Source organism: Chiloscyllium plagiosum, unplaced genomic scaffold (genome assembly GCF_037043375.1).
Source record: "Chiloscyllium plagiosum isolate Xiang-an unplaced genomic scaffold, Cpla_swu_hap1 HiC_scaffold_34, whole genome shotgun sequence".
NCBI lineage: Eukaryota > Metazoa > Chordata > Chondrichthyes > Orectolobiformes > Hemiscylliidae > Chiloscyllium > Chiloscyllium plagiosum.
Genome location: NW_028270172.1, coordinates 33,452,420 through 33,470,330, shown reverse-complemented (window position 1 = coordinate 33,470,330; position 17,911 = coordinate 33,452,420). Strand labels below are relative to the sequence as shown.

Sequence of the window (17,911 nt, the reverse complement as noted above, 5' to 3'; positions counted from 1 at the left end):
CAAAAGAGTCCAGGAGCAGAACAAGACGATGACAGTCATGGGGAAAGGTTGTAAGTACATATGTAAGAACCAGATGCCACTAAGTGAAGGCCAGAGCATTACAAAAACCTGGAGATGTAGCAAGGCTTGGAGGGGGGGGACAGGCACAGAGATTCAAGACAGCAATCATTGCTTATGGGATTTATTCTAGGGATTAGCTTTTTAAAAACTAGGTGAAACAAAGAAGGTGCCAGCTACAGAAACTTCTCTTCCATATTGGTTCCCAATCCGACAGCCCGTATGGCTAACTAGAATCCCTACAGTGTGGAAAAAGACCATTTGGCTCAACAAGTCCATACCAACCCTCCGAAGAGTAACCCACCTAGATCCATTCCCCCTGCCCTATATTTACCCCTGAATAATGCACCTAACCTAAAAATCCCTGAATACTACGGGCAATTTAGCACGGCCAATTCACCTAACCTGCACATCTTTGGACTGTAAGAGGAAACCAGGGCACCTGGAGGAAATCCACACAGACACAGGGAAAATGTGCAAACTCCACACAGATAGTCGCCAGAGGTCGAAATCGAACCTGGATCCCTGGCTCTGTGAGACAGCAGTGCTAACCACTGAACCACCGTGCCATCCTTGAAAGGTTCCTGATCCCACCATCCCCAACTTGAAATCTGATGTCGCATCCCTGTGAGCTGATCGCTGATTCATGTGAATGGCAGAGGCAGAGGCAGTCAGTTAAAATCAAAGTGTGATAAAACCAGCCACAATGAGTGAGATCAAGGGAAAGACTGGGCTAGGAGTGGCGTAAAGAGGGTAGGAGAGGTTTCTGTCTGCAATTGTGATTCAAGATCTGAAAGTTAATCTGTGGTCGTGTTAGAATTATTTTTATTTTCTTGTTTTTTTTTCAAAGTCTTGTGGAGAAGAGTCATACATCATGGTTGGTGGTGATGAAGGGGGGGGGAGCAGAGAAGAATGAAAGGGGAGGGGGTATGAGAGAGAAAAAAAAAGGGAGAAACAACGCTTTAAGCCACAGACACTGTGGAAAACGTAATTTTTAAAAAACGTTACAGGAGCACATTCAGAGTTGTATCTATAATGTTGCCTTCTTTTAGCAATGAGGGACGTTTGACACATCAGCTTTGTGTTGTGGGTGTGGGTTGGGATGGGGGTGTGTGTGTGCACACGCACATGTGTTCAGGGCAGTTCTGCTTAGAGGACAGAGACAGTTCTTTGATTTTTTTTAAAATTGAGAGTTGTGGGTTCAGGAGGGCTCGGCCTAGTAACAACTAATTGACTGGTTCCTGGGTAAGTGGCTGCAAACCATGTATGTAAACAATAGAGCAGAAATATCAAGCTTCCAAAAAGAAAACAAGTCAATCTTTCTCTCTCCAGTGTGAAGTAATAGAAAATCTCCAGGTAGTTGTTCTCACTCGCTATTTCCCTGTAAATTGTGTTTTCTGCAATTTGCTTGCTGGAAAGGAAAAGAGGGAAAACCACCTTCAGAGACACCAAAAGGAGCAATTCTGAAGCAGTAAATTAAAGACAGCATCGGTGAACAATATCTCATAATCAAAAAAACTGAGAGGAAGCAAAGAAATTGAAAGGAAGCAACTCAACTACTGTAGTTTGGATTGTTGCTGTTGAACAGTGATTCTGTTGCTTTTTTTTTGCCACCCTAATAATCTTGTCTTGTGTGTCTATGTGTGTTTGTACATGGGAATTTCAAAACACTTGTAGAGTTCATGTTTGAGTTATAAGCCAGCAATTCAGTCTCTGTCATTCCATTTATTAAAAAAGTTTGGTGACAATAAATAGTTCTTTTAGTTTTAATTAGAAAACTTTTTGTGCAGCTTCTTTTAATCTGAATTAGACAGGTAAAATTGGGAAAGTTGGATGTTTAATCAAAATTTTCACACTGTTACAACTCTAGAAATGGGGCTGGATTTCCGGCACACTACTTCTGAGTTGTGATTTGGAGATGCCGGTGTTGGACTGAGGTGTACAAAGTTAAAAATCACACAACACCAGGTCATAGTCAACAGGTTTAATAGGAAGCACACTAGCTTTCGGAGCATCGCTCCTTCATCAGGTGATAGTGGAGGGCTCAATCCTAACACACAGAATTTATAGCAAAAATTTACAGTTTGATGTAACTGAAATTATACATTGAAGAATTGATTGTTTGTTAAGTCTTTCACCTGTTTGAATACCATGATAGTTTCACTTCTTTCATGTGTAAATCACAAAACTTTTTTTTATATAAAAAGTTGCATTCTCAGGTTAGCTGTTAACAATGGTGATAGCTCGACAATATGCTGAAGGTGTTAGCCTTCAGATTGTATGTGTGCATGTGAGTCTTTGTCTGTGTGTGTGTGCGTCGGTCTGTCTGGGTTGGGAGTTGCAAGTGTGAGTATGTGTATGTGTGTAGTGAATGTAGAGTGTCTTAAGTCTGTGAGGGGGGGGGTGCATGTGAGAGTGTGGGAGTGTGTGTGTTGTAAGGGTTGCGCATCTGTGTTTATGTGTGTCCGTGTGTATTGGAGTGCATGTGTGTGTGTTTGAGAGTGTCTGTGTGTGTTTGAGAGTGTCTGTGTGTGTAGGAGTGTCTGCGTGTGTGTAGGAGTGTCTGAGTGTGTGTATAGTGCAATGATGGACACCTGTAATGTGACATGAACCCAAGGTCACATGGGTCTCCTGATTCAGCCATAGTTGTCTATCTTATACGTTGCAGGCAAGGATGCCCTGAGGCATGGTACATTGGGGAAACTGAGCAAAGGCTACGACAACGGATGAATGGGCACCGCACAATAATCAACAGTCAAGAGTGTTCCCTCCCAGTTGGGGAACACTTCAGTGGTCCAGGACGTTCGACCTCTGACCTTTGGGTGACCATCCTCCAAGGCGGAATTCTGGACAGGCAGCAGCGAAAAGTGGCCGAGCAGAAGCTGATAGCTAAGTTCGGTACCCATAGGGAGGGCCTCAACTGGGACCTTGGGTTCATGTCACTTTACAGGTGACCACCATTGCACTATACACACACACACTCTCACACACACACATGCACTCCTATACACACATACACACGGACACACATGTACACAGACACACACCCACGCACACCCTTACAGACACACACACTCCCACACTCACAAATGCACCCCCTCACAGACTTAAGACACTCTACATTCGCTACACACACACACACTTTCTCACACTCTCAACCCCCAACCCAGACAGACAGACAGACAGACAGACAAAGACTCACATACACATATTTTTTGGGGTGAATTTGTACTTGCAGGGTTACATTGTACTTTGCTCAAAAACTGCATGATTTCATGTAAAACTCCGTTATCTCACTTTTTAGATTGATTCTAATCTAAACATCATAGCATAGACAGAGAACACAGGGGGCTAACACCTTCAACAGATTGTCTAGCTATCACCATTGTTAACAGCTAACCTGAAAATTTAACTTTTTAAAAAAAGGTTTTGTGATTTACACATGAAAGAAGTGAAACTATCATGGTATTTAAACATGAAAGACTTAATAGACAATCGATTTTTCAATGTATAATTTCAGTTACATCAAACTGTACATTTTTGCCATAAATTCTGTCTGTTAGGATTGAGCCCTCCACTATCACCTGAAGGAGTGACGTTCCGAAAGCTAGTGTGCTTCCAATTAAACCTATTGGACTATAACCTGATGTTGTGTGATTTTTAACTTTGTACTTCTGAATTGGGCGGCAACATAAATTATTTGAGAAATTATGCAAGGGTATAAGTTAATTTAAAAGACAGCTTGCCGCTGTTTCACTGATATACTTAGTCTTGAGATTATCCTGTAAATTTTATTGCAACATCTTTTTGCTTTGCTAGACAAATTGAGTGGAACTTTGCTTAATTATTTTCTTCTCTCTACCCTCCAGCATGCCTCATTCAAGTGTCTAGGTGCAGACAATGTGCCAAACCATGTAAAGAACAACCCACATCTCCGATATTAACACAAGATCTGAACAAAAATCAATCTCTTCTGGAGATGAATTGTATCTAAATATTGTGAAGGAAGTGTTTAATTTAAATGAGCATTAATTTATTGTTTACTTTATACATGTATCAATTGAGGTGTTTATTCATATGTTTATTTTGTTTTTCCATTAACATTCACTTAGACGTGTTTCCTTTAATTCCTCCAAGCAGCCTGCACTATTCAGGACTTATCCAATGTATTTCTCTTTTCATGAGATGACTTTCCCAATGTCAATAAAGCTTAAAATCTCACTGTGGAAACCCAGCCACCAGTGATAATTATTTCCAACCAGTAAAAGTAAATCAGAATGTTACCAGTACTAACTGTTCCCAACTGATGAAAGTCTTCCAATGTCAACTGGAATCAATAATTCCCAACTCATTGGCTACTACTTAACCACTTGGTTAAATAGTTTTAAGCTTTGAATGAAATATTCCAAGGTGCTTCACTGGGCATCTTAAAACAAAGTACAACACCAAATAAAAACAGATAATGTTGGAAATACTCAGTAGATTCGGCAGCACAGAAGAAAGAAACAGAACTTGTATTGCATCAGACTTTTTGTTGGGAAAAGTTAGAGATAATAATAGGTTTTTAACAAGTAGTGGGTAAGGGAAGGGTAAAGGAAGGTCTTAAACAGGTGAAAGATAGTAAAACTTAAATGAAAACAATGCTGAAGGAAATGGCAATGGGGCAAGAGAAAAAACAAAGAAAGGCACTGGAGTCAGATGTACAGCACAGAAACAGACCCTTCGGTCCAACTTGTCCATGCCAACCAGATATCTTAACCTAATCTAGTCCCATATGCCTCTAAACCCTTCCTTGTTCATATACCCATCCAGACACATTTTAAATGTTGTACCAGCCTCCACCACTTCCTTTGGCAGCTTGTTCCATACACGTACTACCTTCTGTGTGAAAAAGTTGCCACTCAGGTCCCTTTTATATTTTTCCCCTCTCACCCTTGGACTTCCCCAACCCAGGGAAAAGACCTTGTCTATTTATCCTATCCATGCCCCTCATGATTTTATAAATCTCTGTAAGGTCACCCCTCAGCCTCTGGCATTCCAGGGAAAACAGCCCCACCCTATTCAGCCTGTCCCTACAGCTCAAATCTTCCAACCCTGGCAACATCCTTAGTAAATCTTTTCTGAACACCTTCAAGTTTCACAACTTCATTCCGATAGACGGGGGGAGAATAGAAGGTGGATGGCCATGCTAAATTGCCCATAGTGTCCAGGGATGTGTAGGTTAGGTGGATTAGCCATGGTAAGTGCAGGGTTATAGGGATAGGTTAAGGGGCTGAGTCTGGGAGGGATGCTCTTTGGAGAGTCAGTGTGGACTTGTTGGGCCGAATGACCTGTTTCCAAACTGTAGAGATTCTATGAAGTCTATTCTATGACATACAAGATATGCCTTGAGCAGTTTGCTGCTGTTGGAAGAGAAAAACTAATACATACAAGGAAACGGAAACAAACGTTGAGATGCTGGAGGCACAGTTTATGGTCAGAAAATGTTGAACTCATACTCAATTAACAGTTGGGTGCTGATCCTCAAACTTATGTTGAGCTTCATTGGAACAGCACAGAGGATCAAGGGCACATGTCGGCCTGAGAACAAGACTAATTAATATGACAGGTCTCGTTTTATATATCATTCAACAGTTTTTCTCACTCAAGATTTTCAATGCAATCTGATTTCAGATCATTCAACCTGCACTTAATAATTTATCCATAATTTCTACCCATTACATTCCTGACAATTGATTTGTTGCATCTATTTCTGTTTGCTTTCAGGTTCCAATTTGATAAAATGTTTACATATAAAGCTTGAACCTATCCTCTGTGGGGACACTGACAAATCTGTTATCACTGGTGTTTGCTGCAGGTGTCCTAGCCTGAGTCTCAACAGGAAACTTTATGTGAGTATAATAATGACTCTTCAATGATGCTTGAATTTTGGTCGGCATATTAAAGGCAAAGTTAAATCTTTCCCTGATGCCTGTAATGGAATATTTCCAGCCTTTTGTTAAATGAAATAGAATTTGTTTTATTTTGTGTTAAAAGTGTACTCGTGAATGTGTTCAGTAACTAACTAAAAAAAAACACATTAGGACCTGACAAACCAGATTTCATTCTGGAATCTGAATTGTCTTAACAGCAGCTGGAAGCATAGTACAGACAGGATGACAGTTTTGATCTCTTTGACTGGCAGAGGATGTACAGCTTCAGAGATGCTGCAGATCTTTCATCTTCTCAGCACTGTAAAATGCATCACCAGCAATTAATTACTTTTGAAATATGCTTATTGTTTTTAAATAGGCAAATACATCAGCTAATTTATGCACTGTAAGATCACACAAACAGCAAGTTAAGTAACTGATATATTGATCTAGTTTTTATAACAAATATTGAGAAATTAATGTTGGTACAAAACCAAATAAATTATTCAAAGAGCAGGGCAAGTATTATGGAATGTCATCTATCAATTTTAACTTGCAGATAAGATCTCAGTTTATGATATCATCTGAAAAACAGAGCCTGTGACAACAAAGCATACTATTCATATATTGTACTGTTGATGTGTTCAAGTACTGATGTGGGCAGAACTTCTGATTGAGAAGTTAAAAGCACATGGTAAAATTCTTTCTCTTGCTATTATATCTCATATTTTACATGCTAATCAATGCAATGTTGATGGTATTAAACGAGGTCAAACCTGATGTGGCTCAGTTTATCCTATAACAAGTATGAACAATACCAGTAGCACGACAAAAAAAAAAACTTGGTTTTAGGAAACGTTAGCTTGAATTGGACAGTTTTCAAAAACAGTAAACAAAACTAATGTGCCAAAAATTTGAAACCAAGGGAATTTTAAATTAAATATGCAGATGAGTTTGGGTAGATGCAGGCGAATTTCTTTTATTCTCTCGCAGGATGCGAGTGTCACTTGCTAAGCCAGTATTTATTGATTGCAAAGAGGGTAGATAAGTGTCAACCACATTGCTGTGGCTGTAAGCTAGACCAGTTAAGACGGCAGTTAAAATATTTCAAATCTGTTTTCTGATAAAAACTTGCCATCAATCAGGCGTTGAGGTTGGAAATACATGAAAAATAACCTTCTTAAATGAGGTGGGCTGCAACTTTGAATATGATAAAATCTCTGCGCAATTCATTGCCATTCTGCTCTAAAATGTTACAGTATTAATTATTCAAGTTTTGAGATTTTTGTGTAACTTGGCAACTTCGAAAGGATGAGGGCATAGAAATTAATGTTGGTACAAAACCAAATAAATTATTCAAAGAGCAGGGCAAGTATTATGGAATGTCATCTATCAATTTTAACTTGCAGATAAGATCTCAGTTTATGATATCATCTGAAAAACAGAGCCTGTGACAACGAAGCACACTATTCATATATTGTACTGTTGATGTGTTCAATTTGCCTGCCAAAAGGAACCTTCACAACCCAGGCACTGCTCCCAAGAAATTCCTCTGTTATCCTTTTGCCAAGTCCAGATTCCCTTCTCTCTACAAAGGCCCACTTCCTCAATTCCACCCAAGATCTTCAGTCTTTTCCCTAATTAACAAGGCAGTGCTACTCCAATATTCTATCATGACCTGCCCAGACTCTGATCCCAGCCCATCACCAGCACTTTGATTCTCCTCCATTAGACTCCCATTTGATCTCTTTTGCCCTTGATCCTACTCCATCACCATGGTCCTCTTTCATCCCCATGTAGAGATCCAATCTCTCTGAATTTCCCTCTCCAGAGTGTGAGGCCCCCAAACTGCCCTCTGTGATTTCTGCACCTCGCTCTCCAACCCTGCCAATCAACCTACTATTACAATTTAAAACTTTCTTTATAGTTGTCACTGAGGGCTCCCCATCCAAATGAAAGCCCTAGCTACTAAAATTCCAGAGTGTTTGCAGGAATCCCAAACTGAGGTTTGCCCTCAACTTTCTGATTAGCCTTTAATTTAACAAATTTTTAGAAGTAAAGAATGAAATTTTTTCTGACTTACTACTCTGAACTGTTCCAATTTCTGATTGCCACTGATGAAATAGGGACATTCTCTATCCCCGGTTCTGTGTCCAAAATTTTTGCATCTCCAGCCTGGAAACAACAGTGAGAAATAGTAAAAGTAGCAATTGATAGCAATTCTTCAATGCTCACGTTTTAACATTCCCAAATGCTACCAATGAAGGAAAACTTAAATTTTAAGCTAAATAAAACTACTAAGTTGTAGCAGATCACTTAGCTAAGTTCAAGATAATTAGGCAGAGTCAAAATGGTTTCTGAAAGGAAAGTCATGCTCAACGGATCCATTGGAATTCTCGGAGGAGGTAAAACGTGCTCTGGTTAAAAAATGGGACCAAGAGATGTACTGTTTGTATCTGGCTTAACAGAAGACATTTGATAAGATGCTACATCAAAGGTTAGTACAGGAAATAAAGTGCATTCTTCACTGAACAAGCATTTACCCTGTTTACATTAGTCGAATGGGGGATATGCCAGGGCATGGTATTACAGATTGAATACAATTATACTGGAAACTGGAGTGGAGGTTACAACCAGATCAATCTTGATTTTGACAAATGGCAGACCCGACTCAAAAGACTATTAATACTGCTGATGACCAACAATGCCACCAGGGGGAATCAAAACAGAGTTCAGTTTTGATCAGTTCAAAATCAATTTCATTTAGCACAGCGGTAGAGCCACACGTCATAATGGAGGGTATCTTCAATGTGAAGATTTAATTTTATCTCAAGACTAATTATTTGGTTTATTTAGTAATTGAAACAAAAGTAGAGAGAATTAACTGGGAAATGGAAATGGTAGTTAGGAGACATCTGCAACTTTGCATTCTATGAGTAAATATACTATCAAGTACATGAATGGTGTCTTGTTTTATATTTCACCACCTGGATTGGATTCACTTAACACTGCTATGGTTAGACTCATGCAGCATAGAAACAGGCCCTTTGTCCCACCACATCTATGCTGATCAACAAATATCAAACTATACTAATCCCACTTACTTGCACTTGCCCAAGAGCCTACTATGCCCTGGGATTTAAGTGCTTGACCACATGCTCCTTAAAAGTTGCAACAATACCCACCTCCACCATCCTTTCAGGCAGTCCGTTCCATATTTCTAGCAAACATGGAGTGAAAAAAACACTTTTGCTCAGATCCCCTCTTACCCCTCACCTTAAAACTATGCGGTGTTCTCTTACATAAAAGTCTGCCAATGGGAAAAGATTCTCATCATCTACCCTCTCTACACCATTCAGTTTTGTATACATCCTTTATAGAACTCCTTCACTGTCCTGTGTTCCAGGAAAACAAACGCAGCTTGTCCAATCTTTCCTTGCAACAGACTTTCTACCCCAGGCAATATCCTCATGAATCTCTTGTAAACCCTCTCCAGTGCAATCACACCCTTCCAATAGTGTGGCAATTAAAACTGCACACTGTATCCCATCTGTAACCCGACCAGTCTTCCATGTTCCTATATTCTGCACCTTGGATACATCCTATATGTCTTCTTCAGGGATCTATGGGTTGTACACCAGGGTCCCTTTGTTCCTCATTACTCTCTAGGGACCTACTATTCATTGTGTAAATCTTTCCCTTATTAGATCTTCCAAGATGCAATATCTAATACTTATTAGGATTAAATTTCATGCGCCATTGCTTTGCCCAATTTAGCAGCTGATCAATTATCAGACTGCAGCCCGAGTCCACTGTCCTCATTATCAACATCACAAATTTTCACACTATTTGTAAATTTATTAACTATACTTTCTACATTTACATCCAAGTCACTAATGTATATAACAAACAGTAAGGGTCCCAAGCACCACTGGTCACAGGCTTTCAATCATAAAAATGCATTTGTGGATTGAAAAATTGGGGCTGAATGCTAATTTGAGTAGAGCATGTGTTGGCTGAAAATGGGTGTTGACTTAAACACCAACTAAGTGCAAAAACAATTTATGAAGCTGGAAAATGGGTTGTTCTCTATGTCATGACTTACCTGATTATGTTAACTATTTCAGATTTTACTTTCATGTGTTATTACCTATACAGTCAATTCATAATGAGTCAACTTTAGATAATTTTGCTTTCATCAAAGTTTCAAGTTATCAGCCATTCCTGCCAACAGAACCATAAATCCAAAAGAAAGATGCCCAAAATAAGCCAAGTTCTGGACTGGTAACTCTGGAACAATCAAATACCTGCCATTTGTCAAATCTCTCACCAACCAATCAAGGAGTTAGGCCATGCTACACCAACAAAATCACTGAGAAACCATATTTGACATCTAGATTTCTCTGTGAAAGGACATTCAAAAATTCCAGGTATAATCAAACTTGCAAAAAAGTTAAAGCACTGTTGATTGGAGACTATGTGAAGTTTGTACAGTAAATGTGGTACAAAGCAAAAATTGTTAACGAGTGGGAGGTTATACTATCAGCTTGTCAACTATTTTGAAACAACACAAACATTTTGGAACAGTTTAACAATACAGCCATTCTCTCCAACAAAGAGAAGGGTGCCCACCACAACAAAGAAGCTCTGTAATAAGATTCAAAACAGCTTGACCAGCAAACTCTCCGACCTCTAGCCCAATCCTACAGTGAAAGAAAATCACCCTGGCAAAGAGGCTGGACCACAAGAAGTTCACCTGCAACAACAGATGAGTGGGTCTTTTTAAGACAAGCTTTGGCATTGTATTCCATGCAGTGATTATGAGGGGGGAGCGGGGAGGAGAAAGAGAGAGCGAGAAAGAGAAAGAGCAAGAGAGAGAGCGCGCAAAGGGACGTTTTTCCCATATTCACTGCTTCACTCTTTTCATTTGACTTTTTTTGACACATGTATACATATAAGTAAATCGGCTTACACAGGTGTGTTTAATCACCACTAAGCATGAATTTGTAGGTGATCATCTCCAATTTGATTGACCACAATTCTACTATATTTAAATATGGAATTATTTACTTCCTTTGCTTCATTTCAACAATGAATATACAAATTAACAAGATTCTGCTTACACTGCATGACTTTCACTTCTTTTCCCAAGGGCATCCAAAGTCCTTTGGTAGGAGCATGTGCCAGGAAATCTCTTGCTTCTTCATTGCCTGGCAGGTCTGGAATACAATCTTCAGGCTTGTCATCATTTTCCTGAGTACAAAGAATTCATTTTACAGGTCTTATAAATATTGCACAGTATTTTACATTATGATCCAAAACTGTAGGGAACTAATTTTGTTTTCTGCAAATTAAACTGAATGGGTTAGAGAAATGAAAAATCAGACAATGACTGTTAGGATAAGAAATAAGTTTTTCTTTATAATCCATGTCACACAAAACAAATTGCATCCACTGTAATCAAATATTTTCAAGATTGCATTAAAGTAGTTTCATTTGTTAGTTGTTAACAGAGGAAAGCATACATTATCCTGTTTTCTTTTGTACAAGAAATCTAACTTCTGTATCATGCTCCTACAAAAGGATCAGAAATGTATGACAAACTAATTTTTCAGTATTTACTCTCATCCTCAACATTTTCCCTTAATTTTAAATGCTTGCTTGCAATGATTCATACTGGATTATAGTTCCACTGATATCATAACTGCTCCTGCTTTTCTTAGTGATTACGTTAAGATAGGAATGTGAATAGTCAACAGCCATAAGCTATTTGACCACACTGGTCTGTCATTGCTAAACCCACACCTGACATCCACTGATTGCTGAACTCCTTACATGTCATTGGAACTGTTCATTTCCTATTGCACAAAGCCCACAGAAACAAAGAAGGTGTTTGGTATGCTTTCTTTTATTCGGCAGAGCACTGAGTTGGGAGGTCATGTTGCAGCTGTACAGGACATTGGTTAGGCCACTTTTGGAATATTGTGCGCAATTCCGGTCTCCTTTCTATCGGAAGCATGTTGTGAAACTTGAAAGGGTTGAGAAAACAATTACAAGGATGTTGCCAGGGTTGGAGGATTTGAGCTATAGGGAGAGGCTGAATAGGCTGGGGCTGTTTTCTCTGGAGCGTCAGAGGCTGAGGGGTGACCTTATAGAGGTTTATAAAATCATGAGGGGCATGAATAGGATAAATAGATAAATTATCTTCCCTGGGGTGGGGGAGGCCAGCACTAGAGGGCATAGGTTTAGGGTGAGAGGGGAAAGATATAAAAGAGACGCAAGGGGTAGCCTTTTCCACGCAGGGGCTGGTGCATGTAAAAGGCATCTGGATGGGTATATGAATTGGAAGGGTTTCGAGGGATATAGGCCAAGTGCTGGCAAATGGGACTAGATTTGGTTAGGATATCTAGTCGGCATGGATGAGTTGGACCGAAGGGTCTGTTTCTGTGCTGTAGTTCTCTATGACCCTAAGTAATTTCTCTCACTGATAAGAGGAAGGCATTATCTTGAATTGCTAAAGATTTAATTGTAATGAAGACACACACTTGTACATTTTACAGAGCCACATCATGTTAGAATCATAGACTGGTGACATTGTAGGAAGCCATTTGGCTTGCTTTGTCCATACTGGTCCTATGCAAGGGAAATTGAACTATTTTTCTTGACCTTTCCTCCAGCCCTACATTTATTTTCCTTCAGTTTCTTTATCCAATTTCTATTTGAAAGACAAGCATCATTTAAGTGTTTAAAAATAAATGCACACAAGACACAGCTTAGTGTTTTACTTTCTGGATTAGAGTGGTGCTGGAAAAGCACAGCAGTTCAGACTGCATCCAAGGATCAGGAAAATTGACGTTTCGGGCAAAAGCCCTTCATCAGGAATACAGGCAGAATGCCTGAAGGGTGGAGAGATAAATGAGAGGAGGGTGGGGGTGGGGAGAAAGTAGCATACAGTAGTCTGTTTCAGGGCATGGTTGAAGAGCTGCAGGGCAGAGGAAATGACCTGGGAGTTGCAGTGGGAGAAGGACTCCCTGAGATTCTTGTAGATAGAGGAGGAAAACTTCAAGGCAGACATCCTTGCAAGAGGATTATGTCCTGAAACAGACTACTCTATGCGACTTTCTCCCCACTCCCACCCTCCTCTCATTTATCTCTCCACCCTTCAGGCACTCTGCCTGTATTCCTGATGAAGGGCTTTTACCCGAAATGTCGATTTTCCTGCTCCTTGGATGCTGTCTAAACTGCTGTGCTTTTCCAGCACCACTCTAATCCAGAATCTGGTTTCCAGCATCTGCAGTCATTGTTTTTACCTTAGTGTTTTAACATGTTTATGGATCACGTGGGAGTGATTTGGAGCATTAGACTACAATGGTGGAATTAATGTTTGCTTATAACTCAAACTTTTAAATGGCACCAGTTAGCTTTTTAAAAATCCATTTTAGGTATGAAAACTACAATACTAAGCTTTGAGCCCAAATGGCTGGTTACACCATACTGGAAGGAAATCTTTCATGCAGACCATCGTTCTACTGAATGGTTCGGAGCATGTGCAGCTCTCTAACTTCATGACATTACTATGGAACTTTTGTAGAAATGAAACAGACATTTATAACCAGACATTTTAAAGTATTAATTTCAAAGGAAATAGGCTAGAAAAGCATTTTGCTACATTTAAGATTACATGTCAAATCATATGGATGCACCTCCATTTTAGACTAGATGATCGGTCAGACTATGACTTGTACAGTAAAGTAGATTACACATGACCTTGTCACAGATATAGGTCAGTTACAATACATTTTAAGTATTACCTATGCACAAATATTAATACGTATACTCAATACAGAATTCCACTTCAAAATGCAACGGTGCAGAGTTGTGAAATTAGACAGTCTCGTTTTGGTAACTTGTTAAAATGTGCCTTAAAATATTTCAGAAAAGTTATGAGTTTCAAGCAATAGGTGATGTTGCTTGAGGCTATCAGGGCAAAGATGTGTATTGCTTCTTTTCTCTAAACCTTCATTTTTGTATTTCAGGACTGCAGGTGAAAAAGATATACATTGATATAGCTGTATCTATGTAACTTAATGATAAATGTGTAAGACTAACATTGTATACGTGGTTCTAGATAAAACACCAAATGCTAACACTTCATATGACATAGAACAGAGACATATTGCATTAATTTGATGCGCTACATACTGTAAGAATTTTGATACTGATTTTTGGACATTATTCTTCACAAAATAATACTTCAATCTCAGAACATTAGGATACTGGTATTGGTACACATAGAAAAATTAAGAACAAGAGTCACATCACACTCCCATTCGTCACCATGTTTTATGCAATGGTAGGAAATATGAGGCAAGGATCTATCAACCCATTTTTGCTTTGGGAATGTGCTTACTGCAGAATAACCAACAGCCAAAAATAGTTTTTAACACACTTGTCAATATTAAAAAGTGCATCAATCAATTTATCACTAACCTTAATCATTCCTGGTGGTGGCTTCTCATAACTATTTGAAAAAAAAAGACAAATTGCAATAATTTAAAGACATCACAAACAATAAGTAATTCAGACTGGTTAGTTTGGATGAGGTAACTACCTTTTTAAGCATAAGGAAACATTCGCAAGTTTTGAGAAGATTTGTAGTTCAGGTTGAGATTCTGAATGTAGGTTTGCTCGCTGGGCTGCAAAGTTAGTTTTCAGACGTTTCATCACCATACTAGGCAACATAATCAGTGAGCCTCCTGACAGAGCACTGGTGGTATGGCCTGCTTTCTGTTGATGTGTTTAGGTTTCCTTGGGTTGGTAATGTCATTTCCTGTGATGTCATTTCCTGTTCTTTTTTCTCAGGGGTGGTAAATGGGATCCAAGTCAATGTATTTGTTGATAGAGTTCCAGTTGGAATGCCATGCTTCTAGGAATTATCATGCTTGTCGCTGTTTGGCTTGTCCTCAGATGGATGTGTTGTCCCAGTCAAAGTGGTGTCCTTCCTCATCTGTATGTAAGGATACTAGTGAGAGTGGGTCATGTCTTTTTGTGGGTAGTTGATGTTCATATATCCTGGTGGCTAGTTTTTTGCCTGTTTGTCCAAGGTAGTGTTTGTTACAGTTCCCTGAGAAAAAATACAGGAAATGTCATCATAAGAAATGACATCACCAACTCAAGGAAATCTAAACACAAATAGAAAGTGGGCCATGCCACCAGTGCTTCATCCGGAGGCTCACTGATGATGTTACCTAGTATGGTGATGAAACATCTGAAAACGAACCTTCCAGCTCAGCAAGCAAACCAACGTCCAATAAGCAAACATATTATATGTATGGTTTATATTTCTTACCAAAGTCAAGTAGTTATATAATTTGGATGCCAAGGCGGAAACTGAATGACACCAATTGGGATGATTTCCTCCCTGTTGTTATTCCCTGGAGTCTCACAGTCCATTCTCCCCTGGATACCTCCAGTCTTGCTTACTGCTGCTATTTGCCTCACTGCTTCAATCACAGGCATATTATCAGTAGCAAGCATAGGAGACAATCAACTTTTGAAAAGCTCCTCACCAATTCCATTCATTCTATTGAGGGAAACCCACTTTTTTTCTAATTGGTCACCCTGTGAATGAAGTTGCGAGGAAATTTCAGGAAAAGATTTGTTTGCCATGCCAGCATTTTTTTCAAGCATTAGTCCAATGCACAAGAAGCAAGATAAACTTTGCCTAAACTATTCCTGCGTCTTAACCGCTTGTCTAATTACTATGATTCATATAATCACTGACTCAAAAGGGATTTACAATAAGTGTCTTTCATTTGTAAACAAAGAGAAAAACACTATTCATAATGACAGAATATCCCAAAATGCTTTACAGCTAATTCAGTATAGTTATTGTTCTATAACATACACAGCAAGTCAATCTGCACACTGTTTTAAGGTACTACATAATAGTAATATCAAAAAATCTTCTTAGTGTTTTTTTAACTAAGGGCTGATGATATCTTCAGCAAGATGGGATTGCAGAATTAAAGTTAATTTGTACAAATTTTTCTTTGAGATATACCTATCTTTCTAACTTCCGTTTCTGTTAAGTATATGGAATCAGGATGCTGCCTGACCTGCTGTGCTTTTCCAGCAACACACTCAACATAGAAAATCGGATGACCTGTCAGAATTTTAGGACCTGGTATATGCACAGGCACTCATTCTAGATTGGAACAGTAACTTGCTGAATCAGGTTACTAGGAAACAAATTAATAATGGGTAATTATTAATGTTTTGGAAAATAGCACATGTAAATTGTTAACTTAATCAACAAACTCAGAACACTACCCTTGGTTTGGCACTAACCTGAAACAGATCCTTAAATTCCATAGCCCTTAGTCCCAGTTGCATTTCATAAACATGAAATGCTCAACATTAACATTTAAATCTATTTTTTAACTCCACGCTTTACATTTTTTATTATTTCATAGAAAAATATGAAAGGTTGAAAGACATCATTTGCACCTGTCCTAGTTGTACAAGTCAGAGACCCCGTAGCAAAACAAAAATTGTCGGCAAGTCTAGCAGCTTCAATGGAACAATAAAAACAAAGTACTACAGATGCTGGAGATCTAAAATAGCACTGGAAATAAGTCATATTGGATTCAAAGCATTAACTCTTTTTCTGCATAGATACTGCCAGATCTGCTGCCTTTTTGCGGAATCATGTTTCTTTGGGAAATAAAAATCGAGTTAATGATCCCGATTCTCTTGGGCAGTGGCAATCCCTCAGTCAGATTGTTGCATCACTTATTCCAACAGCACTGTACTGCAAACCAGCCGTTAAGCCAACTGAGCTGATCAACACCCCACACTGCTGACATTACCATGAAGGACTCACTTCCTCAACCTCTCCCCTCGCCTGAGACGTGTTAAATCTCAGGTTAAAATGCCACCAGTGCTCTCTCTCACTGTGTGTTAAGACTATGGCGATTTTACTGTATTGAGCTTCACACTTCTGGCGGAGAATTAACCACACATATCCTTTGACCATAGTCAGCTGCACTATTTTGAGATTTAAATTTAAAAGGTGGAAGGAGGTAAGGTGAGGGTTGGTGGAGGAGACTGTCGGGTGAAGCGGTGGCCGGGTGGGAGATGTAGAGTTTGGAGTTATCCAGTTCGGGAGTCTGTCAGATGAAGTGTGGGCCGATGTGTGATAAACCGGGGCCTCAGCTTAATAGTCACACGGGAGCTAGAATAAGGTTTTAATTGTCCGCCCCCTACAAAGTCACTATTAATCTAACATACACTTGACCCTCCGAACATTTCAGAGCCAGGGGTATTGCCGATTTTGCGGGCAGTCTGAATACTGTCAGCTCCAGGGACCCTCAACAGAAGCCACTTTTGTTTTCTACTTCACGATTCCAGAATCTGCAGGTTTAGATTCTGCCCAGATCTCCGCTCACAAGCCTGCGAGGGGTATCTCTGGGCAGCTGTCAGCGGCCATCCCTTCACCACCGAAAGAGAGCGAAAGTCAGGCCGAGGGACACAAAAACAAACTGCTGGTCAAACTTAGCAGGCCCGGCGGCATCTGTGAGGGGAAAGGAGAGTTCACGTTTCGATTTCGGCGACAAAACAAAAACGCACGCACCCGCCCGCCCTCAATCGCGCGGCTCTCGCTCTCATCCACCGCTTTATTTTTCGTTCTCTCAGCCTTACAAGGTCTCGACGTGTTTGATTTTCTTCACTTCTTGGTGCAGCCGTTTTTTCTTCTTCTTCTCCGGCTCCCTTTCCTCCGCGGCGTGACGCTTGTGCCGCCGTTCGTGACCGCTCGTCCGGCTGCCTTCCGCCATCTCAGTCAGGGATCACGGACGCGGGACTAACCGCTCAGAGCCCGGGGCCTAGCAGCTGCCGTGAATCCCCCCAACCATCACGGGCACCGCAGAAACATCGAGCAC

The 17,911-nt window shown here is 39.9% G+C and overlaps 1 protein-coding gene across 2 annotated transcripts in view; it reads right to left on the bottom strand.

The window, feature by feature from the left end:
* The window catches only part of rp9 (RP9 pre-mRNA splicing factor), a 38,320-nt gene extending 20,511 nt beyond the window's left edge, over window positions 1-17,809 (bottom strand). The window contains exons 1-5 of one of the 2 annotated variants that reach the window (XM_087978588.1): window positions 17,673-17,809; window positions 14,581-15,093; window positions 14,460-14,490; window positions 11,093-11,222; window positions 8,053-8,144 (exon numbers count right to left, since the gene is read on the bottom strand). In XM_087978588.1, the coding sequence (XP_087834714.1) occupies window positions 8,053-8,144; window positions 11,093-11,222; window positions 14,460-14,490; window positions 14,581-14,711 (384 nt within the window). In that variant the 5' untranslated portion in view covers window positions 14,712-15,093; window positions 17,673-17,809. The remainder of the gene's footprint in view (window positions 1-8,052; window positions 8,145-11,092; window positions 11,223-14,459; window positions 14,491-14,580; window positions 15,094-17,672) is intronic. The other variant, XM_043719212.2, reaches the window with a different exon arrangement.
* Window positions 17,810-17,911: the final 102 nt, after the last annotated feature.